We start from the raw sequence: 8,214 nt of genomic DNA on the forward strand, positions 1-8,214 counted from the left end.
CACTTTCTAATAGCAGAAATCTGATATAAACAAGACTACTGCATGCACCAGCCACCAAAACTCTGGGGCTCAATTCTGTTCACTGGCCTGCAAGATACAAGGCTCCACTTGCGTATAGGCAGCTGAGGACAATCCGGGATGATTGTAGACTCCACCATGCTTGTACTGTGGCTAAGGTTTCTAAACTTTGGATTATAGTAGCATTTATTTATCTTTTCAGCCACTTGGAAATTGATTTCATATTTATTGCACATTTTTCTGCATTTCAGTGGGAATGTGTGTGATACTGACAGTGTTGAATTGCTCAGCATTTTGATTAGCAAATACCAGTGAGACCATGGCACATATTTCGCTCCCTTTAGTATACAGGTAAATCTTATACATTCTCTGGGGACAAGTTCATACACCTTTGAGCTTCTCCAGTTTGCCCTCTTTGAAAACCCCAAAGCACCCAGCAATTTCTGGAAACCCCTTTTAACCGGTTATAACTGCAGCTCCAGAACCTTGCCTATCAGCCACTTCACCTTCCAGTTGCTGTTTCATACAGAACTAAGCTTAGGAAAATCTTCTGGAGTTGAGTCCTAAATAGTATGTGAAACTAAAGTCCTGAGCTGATTTCTTTTAAATTAATAAATCCATTTATTAAAAAAATATTATTTGTTGTTTTTTGTTTTTCCTATTGGTTTGTGGAATGGATTGTTTGTACACGCTAACTGCCAGAAGTGCCCAGGGAGGGAGAGAAACACTCCCTTTTCAGGAAAACATAGACAGCCCTGAGAAGTCATAGCAGAGCCAGGCTGGTGACTTTCTCACAGGTCACATCCATCCACCCACTCAGACAGGTCTCGCCCTTTGCAGTGCATTGTCCAGTCTTCCCTGAGGAAGGAAAAGGCAAAGAGTGAATATTAGGTTTTATTATTATTATTATCATTAATAATAATAATACATTATGTTTCTCTAATGTCCCTTGCAATAGAGAAGAGATGGGAATCTGTTGTAGTAAACCCTGGAAGAGGATTCTTCTTTCAGGATGTTGGACACACAGAGACCCTGAAGCTCCCTGGATCTTTTATCTCACAGACTGAGGAACACAGCCTGTGCTGTGCAGTGTGTTACCACACTAAGTCTATCTAAACTTGGCCTAGATTAAACAATCATAAGGCTAGATTCTGTCACCGTGACGAAGTGGGACTGTTCTTAATGTTTCCTCTGAATACTGTGTGGGTGCCTCAGTTTCCCCTATGCATTTCTTAAGTCTCTAGGGGGTGAGAGTGTTGCAGAGCAAAGGGCGAGTGCACATAAATGGCCGACACTCTATCTCCTGGCAACTAATGGCTGGAGCCCTTCCCCCCAGCAAGGAGATAGCTAAAGATGTTGGAGAACAAAGAGATCAGGTGACCTCCTGGCCCGGGAAAGGAACAAAGCCCAGAGGAGGAGGGGCTGGAGAGTCAGTTTGGAGCTAGCTGGGGACGAGGAATGAAGTGCAATCGTGGTTGTCTGGCTCGCTGCCCCCAGAATGGACCTGGCTGAGGGGTCCTGTTCTCTGTACCTACAAGCTCTGTTTCAGACCGTGTTCCTGTCATCTAATAAACCTCTGTTTTACTGGCTGGCTAAGAGTCACGTCTGACTGCAAAGTGGGGGTGCAGGACCCTGTGGCTTCCCCAGGACCACAATAGCAGCCTCGCTGTGGGAAGCGCACAGAGGGGCAGAGGATGCTGAATGCTCCAAAGGTCAGACCCAGGAAGGTGGAAGCCGTGTGAGCTTCTTGCCCTGAAGACAGTCTGCTCACAGAGAGGAGACTTCACCAGAGTCCTGACTGGCTTTGTAGGGTGCAGTTCCTGAGCATCGCTCGGGAACTCCGTGATAGTCACCCTTACCCACATCGAATAGTACCTCTCTGATGGAACAGTCCCTCTGAAATGAAACCCAAGGAGTAAGATACTCCTCAGTGTCAGGGCAGCAGAATTGAGCTCATTGAATGGCTAGTCGACCATGCTGCAGTAATTTCCATGCCAAAGGATCCCTAAGTAATTTACTGTCTACATAGCATACAGAAATTACCTCACCCATTCTTACATACTGCTGCCTCTGTGGTGAAATATGCACAGCAACACCCTACTGCAGGAAGAGCAGAGGGATAATGTAGCCCTGAAACTACAGAGGGGAAACCTGAAAACAGAATGGGTGGCTCCCCAAATTGGAACTTAGTCAGGAACTTAGTTCACACATCTATTTTTGTACAAAGTGCTATGGGTCTTGTGATAACTCCATATTTATATGTGCTTTGGAATTTTTCTCTGCTCTCCTTTCTCGGTCTCTATTTGTTTATTACTCTGTCTTTATCATGATTTATACTCCTTAATCGGGACTTGGGGCTCCACTATGTTAGGCTCTGTACATCCTAAAAAGACCCCCCCTCACCAAGGAAATTCCAATCTTAGCATAAGACAAGAGACAACAGGTGGAGGAAAAACAAAGTCGGGGCAGACAAGGGAACATGAAATCACTAGGGCTGGTATAATGAGTAGCAGTCTCAGCCTGCCAACTGCATAGCTATTGTGTAGCTATCGTGACAAAGGTGAGCCTTAAAAAGGCCAGTGTAGTGGCTATGTGAATGTTTACTGTCCCTTTATGCCTCATTTTTGCCTTGTTTTGTCCAACATTTTTTCCCCTCTGTTCCTTTCTCTATAGTCTCTCCTAAATGGTTTCTCTTAATTGAAATTAGGCAATATGAGTTTGCTTATCAGTCACTGTCCATTCACCAAGTTCTAAGGCTGTATTGTGTTTACTTGTATTGCTTCAGCGTTAGATTTAAGCGAAGGGCAAACATTCACAATCACAAACGCATGTCTGTATCTCCAAAGAGAATCTCCGAGGGAGCCCCTTACCAGGCATCCATTCCTTGTGGGTCTCGCACAATTCTTTTGGCACAGACGATGTCATCCGTTATGTCATTTGACAGCAAGTCTGCAAGGAAAAGAGGGGAGCATGAATGGGGGTTTACCGTATGAGACCTCAGTATGGTGCACCCAAATATAAGGGGCATGGCTGTTCAGCTGCGCACCCTGCTGGCCAGCCTAGGTCGCACTCCCCCAGTGGCATTCCAAAGGGGCTGCTTGCTTGTGCAGTTGAAGAGCTGCAGTGTTGAACTGGGCTCCCCTTTTCCTCCTTGCTGCACTCTCAGAGCAGGGAGAGTGAGGGGAACCTAGAGCATCACCACTACAAACAGTTATTTTTCTCTCCCGCTGACAACAGCTCATCTTAACTGATCACTCTCCTTATAATGTGTATGGTAACACCCGTTGTTTCATGTTCCCTGTGTATATGTAAATCTTCCTTCTGTATTTTCCACTACATGCATCCGATGAAGTGAGCTGAGGCCCATGAAAGCTTATGCTACAATGAATTTGTTAGTCTCTAAGGTGCCACAAGTACTCCTGTTCTTTTTGGGAGGGGAAGGTAAGGTAGGGAAACAGCGATGGGAGGGGATGGGGGAATAGGCTGAAGAGAACGTGGTGGTGGGCAGAAGGAATTGGAGTGGGAGAAAGACATGAGGCCAGGCCAAGGGAATGAGTGAGAGGCAATGAGAGAGAGAGGGGCAGAGGTTGCTAGAGGAGAGAACCTGTGAGGACAGTTAGATTTAATGTAAGGAAGAGTGAGTGAGGTGCATGGGAGAGTGAATACACAAGTGATAATGGGAACATGGGGCTGGAGGGGCTGAGCTCATAGGAATTAAACTTGTGCTCACTGAGCCTATCAAGCCACATAAAGAGAAAAGGTTTCAGAGTAGCAGCCGTGTTAGTCTGTATCCGTAAAAAGAACAGGAGTACTTGTGGCACCTTAAAGACTAACAAATTTATTTTAGCATGAGCTTTCGTGAGCTACAGCTCACTTCTTCGGATGCATAGAATGGAACACACAGACAGGAGATATTTATACATACAGAGAACATGAAAAGGTGGAAGTATGCATAACAACAGGAAAAGTCTAATCAATTGAGATGAGCTATCATCAGCAGGAGGAAAAAAAACTTTTTGAAGTGATAATTAAGATGATTAAGAGAAAAGAATCAGGGACCGTTGTTGGGTAGCTGAGAGATCCAAGGGCTCTGCCCTACCCAGAAAGGTCAAGAGGAGAATCCCCTCAGCATACATGGTAAATAACAGGTACCTCCCACTGCAGCTTGCCAGAGGCTGCACTGCACCCTCTGCTACTTTCCATTGAAGAGAGCATCTGGTGTGTTGGTTGGAACAGGAGAGTGGGAGTCCGGACTCCTGGGTTCTGTTCACAGCTCCACCATGCTGCATGGTCTTGGTCATATCAATTAGCCTGTCAGTGTAATCAATGTAATAACACTGTTCCCACAGGTGAACCGGGAGGTTGAATTAATTCAAGTGTTCGACATACTTTGATACCTTCAGGTGAAAGGCAGAGTTTTATTATCCCAGGATATGTCTTGTGTGTATCCCTGCAAAAGGGGACTGTACCGCATTCTGCCCATCCCCTCTGGGAGGGCTCTGAACCTGCCTTCCCACCCCAGCCCAGGCAGTGTAGCTCCCAGGGAAAACACATTACTGTGGCTGTGCCTGGGTGTCCACCTTAAAAGTGGGGAGTTCCCATGATGGAAGTGGTTCCACATGACAGGTAATACGGGGAATGATAGCTGTGTGTTAATTTTTAACTGAGGGATGAAGAGCAGCTATGGCACGGGCAGGAATCCTGCAGCGGCTCTCGCCACTCTTGGGGGTGGGGTTAGGGACAGTACCAGTGCAGGGTATGTGGCAGAGGTTCTCCGTGGGGCTCCGGTAGTTGTTGCACCAGACACGGCTGTTGATCTGGAAGATGCCATAGTCCGTGCTGCCATCTGCATTGTCGTCCTCTGCTGCCGAATTGAAGCCGCTCTCAAAGAATGCCATGCAGATCCCTGATGCGGGAAGAGAACATGCTCAGTGTCCACAGCAGAGGCTATCCACAGAAACAGGGGCAACTCGGGGGAGTATGGGAAGGCAGAGCCCTGGAGAGGAGGGAAACAGCATGCAGAGACAGACAGATAGGGGGAGTGGGGAAAAGGCAGCGGGAACAAGGGTGTGGCAGAGAGGATGAAAGAATGAAGGGATTTTTGCGTGAGGGGAAATTGGGGAGAAGTGTGTGTGTGAGAAGGAAGGAGCACTAAAACTCACAGTTGGCAAGGCTGTAACCCTCGTACCCATCCAGCCCTTCTTCATGAAGCATATAGGCTAGTTCACATCGGCTAAAGATTTTTGCTTCGTTTGCCGTGATCAGGCAGCCGAGCAGGGAGAGAAGTGTGAGCGCCTTCATTTTTGCCAGAGAATGGGGAACCTCGGTTCCACCTGTGAGGAAAAAATACAAGAACTAACTATCAGAGGGGGATTCTATGACCAAAGGTCTAACTCCCTGTTCCCAAAACAAGTACTGGCAGGACTGTCCCTGAGGTAATCCAAGAACCTTTTCACCCCAGCTATGGTACCTTCTCTTTCTCCCACGGCTATAACCTTGCCCTCAGAGGGGTATTTGTTTTGCACAGAGGAACGACAGCATGTGCATGCGTGCACAAACACACACTGTAAACTGGACAACCTAAAAGACTAACAAGTCTTATTAATCCAGAAACTGAAAGCACTGAGGCTAAAGGCATCAGAACTTCACAGCTGACTTTCTCATAATTATGTACACGGTGAAGAGTCAGATGTCCACTGGGAACAGGAAGGCTGACAAGTGCGATCCACCTGGCAAAGGGTTACACATATTAAAGTCTAAGACATTTGGGCCAATGGCCACTTCTTACTCTGGAAGCATGTCCATACTGACAGCAGTAACTTTGTTCTCTCAGGGGCCCTTTTCTTCCCTCCCTCCCCCCGTTTTCCCTGGGACCCTTGTAAGAATAGTTTGTGGCATTGAAGGCCCAGACCTGCCAAGTCTACTGTTTCTCCCTGTATGCTAAAGTTTTGGTCTTTTCTACAGGTCTTCAAGGAAACTTGTTTTTTTTCTGATGCTCGGCTCAGAGTGTGTGTGGATGGAGGGAGGCAGGAGGGGAGAAACCTTGTGAAATTGGAGAGTTGTTTGTACATATTAAGAAAAGCCTTGGCACTAAAATGTTTCAGAGTCATTTAGTGTTTCTCTGGCATCCCTCCTTTAGATTCTCCAACCCCAGATTCTCCAGCCTCACAAGACAGCAAATACTTTCTGTTTTGGTTTTTTAAACCACATTTCTCAGATTTTTCCTTTCGTCCTATTCCATCTTGAAATCACTTGAAATTTATCAGCTTGTTCCTGAGGTCACAAAGCAAAGACCAAAAAAAAAAAAAAAAAAAAAAGGAATGTGGCTTTTTTAATCCCTGTATTTCCAGACGGAATATTTAATATGTCATTATGGGATCTTTTAAACCCACCATTAGAGACTTGTTGAAAATGACCTGGCTTACTTCATTTCATTATGGCATTTTGGGGGTTAATTAAGTGATACAGTTATAAGTAATGCTAACAGGCATTTTCCCTAATCCCCTCTTCCTCATCTTTTTAGGACTTGTCACCATAAATAAAAGAATAAGAGTAAGAGGGGGAATATTTCATGGGTTTATTATTTATTGGACTTATCTATATGGGGCCTTGTAGCAGGGTGGCCCCCCTGCTCCTGCCCTGGAGGGGTTAAAAACAGCCCTGGGAAGGGGCTGTGGCTGGAGAAAGCAGCCTTTAGGCTGGGGCAAGAAGCCTGGGCTGACTGGGGAAAGTAGGCTCAGCTGTGGCCATGCTCCAGTCAGGCCCAGCTGGCCCCTATAAGAGGCTGTGAGCCAGAAGCCCAAAAAGGAGTCAGTCTCTCTCTCTAGCTATAGAGGGAGATGGGCCTGGCTGCAGGGAGCTAGACACAGGGTACCTGGGTGAAGCAGGGCTGGGGAAAGGCAGAGGAGTTGGGGAGCTCTAGCCTGGAAAGCCCCAGGCTGTGGCCTAGCATTAGGCTAACAGGTACTGGGGGTTGCAGAGGGCAGCCCAGGGGTAGGCCAAGGCAGCAGGTCCAAACCCTCCTTGCCAGTGATGAGTAGGCTGATACTGAAGTCTGCCCCAGGGCGTGGGGCTAGACAATGACTGGCAGTAGCCATATACTGAGGCAAGGTGGGGATAGAGGGTGGGGGTTCCCTGGGGAGGGGAGACCCAGAGAGAAAGGGGTTACTGCCAGGGGGCAGCACCCCATGTAAAAGGGCACCGGGTCCAGGGAAGGACACGTGGGCCAGAGGACAGGTGGATCACCGGCCTGCAGAGGGTGCTCCAGAGTTGGAACGGAGCTAATTCCCAGGAGTCACCAGCAGGAGGCGCTGCAGGGGTGAGTCGGCCCATCTACAGGCCTACTCTTAGCCCCCTGTTCCACCTGTTTCACATCACGCCAGCAGCGGAAAGCAGCTGGGAAAATGACCTAGCTGGGCTGTTCTCTTAACTGTGTCTGGCCCTACCCCGTCTCTCGAGTAGGGTACTGGTTGCGGGTGAAAGTAGGGGGGTCACCCCAATCAGAAAGGTATGAAGCTGCGATTGACCCCGACCTCCACCCCCCGCCCCAGTGGTGCTGAGCACTGCTTGGCTGCAGGTAAGGATTCAGCTATGACCCTTATCCAGAGCCATCAAACATGCAAATATTTCTCTCACTGGTGGTTTGTTGCCCCTAAAATGGGAAGGCACAAGCTTCTGATAGGTTGAGCCTGAACTTATGTAAATATCTACACATTAATGCTAATTTGCTACGCTCTGTTTTGTCTCCAGATGTTGGCAGTACTAATGAAACAGTAGCAAAAGGTATTATCAGCTCTTACCGGTGGCAGTAGCCACAGCAGGACAGTCCAGAGCCTGCTTGGACAGGATGGCTAATAAATTAAAGGACAATTGTACCCCCAAAACCTTAACTGACAGCTTCTGATCACAGCTTCCTCCAGAGCAGAGTCTGGTCTGAAAGTTCCCAACCGACACCCAGTGTCTCCCCCTCTAACTGCTCCCCTTCTAGAACCTGCTCCTCTCCATGTCCCTGTGACATCACTCATCATCATTCTCAGTTCAAAACAACACAACAAAGCTTTGTTGTGTGTCGTACATCTCAGACTCCTGCATTCTAAAATATACTGCAGAATTAAATAATACAAGGAAGTGGGTCATCTGTAGCAGAGCTGAGTGAATACTGCAAACATATTTCTTCAAATCGTCACTTCAGAAAGC

At 47.4% G+C, this 8,214-nt stretch overlaps 1 protein-coding gene across 1 annotated transcript; it reads right to left on the reverse strand.

The window, feature by feature from the left end:
* Nucleotides 1-635: 635 nt before the first annotated feature.
* LOC120399601 (sperm acrosome membrane-associated protein 3-like) lies at nucleotides 636-7,985 on the reverse strand. Its single transcript, XM_039528034.1, has 5 exons — nucleotides 7,818-7,985; nucleotides 5,181-5,351; nucleotides 4,766-4,924; nucleotides 2,889-2,967; nucleotides 636-876 (listed from the first exon to the last, which is right to left on the reverse strand). Exons 2-5 carry the CDS (start codon nucleotides 5,317-5,319, stop codon nucleotides 810-812), a joined length of 444 nt encoding a protein of 147 aa, XP_039383968.1. The 5' UTR covers nucleotides 5,320-5,351; nucleotides 7,818-7,985; the 3' UTR covers nucleotides 636-809.
* Nucleotides 7,986-8,214: the final 229 nt, after the last annotated feature.

The sequence above is a fragment of the Mauremys reevesii genome, linkage group 2 (genome assembly GCF_016161935.1).
Source record: "Mauremys reevesii isolate NIE-2019 linkage group 2, ASM1616193v1, whole genome shotgun sequence".
Classification (NCBI taxonomy): Eukaryota; Metazoa; Chordata; order Testudines; family Geoemydidae; genus Mauremys; species Mauremys reevesii.

What these genes read in the sequence shown, in the direction of transcription:
- LOC120399601 (XM_039528034.1), bottom strand. Translation starts at nt 5,319, where the DNA reads ATGAAGGCGCTCACACTTCTCTCCCTGCTCGGCTGCCTGATCACGGCA. An exon ending in GGGTTACAGCCTTGCCAACT is followed by an intron (nt 4,925 to 5,180) that starts GTGAGTTTTAGT and finishes TTCCCGCATCAG; the next exon opens with GGATCTGCATGGCATTCTTT. An exon ending in CTGCCACATACCCTGCACTG is followed by an intron (nt 2,968 to 4,765) that starts GTACTGTCCCTA and finishes TTTTCCTTGCAG; the next exon opens with ACTTGCTGTCAAATGACATA.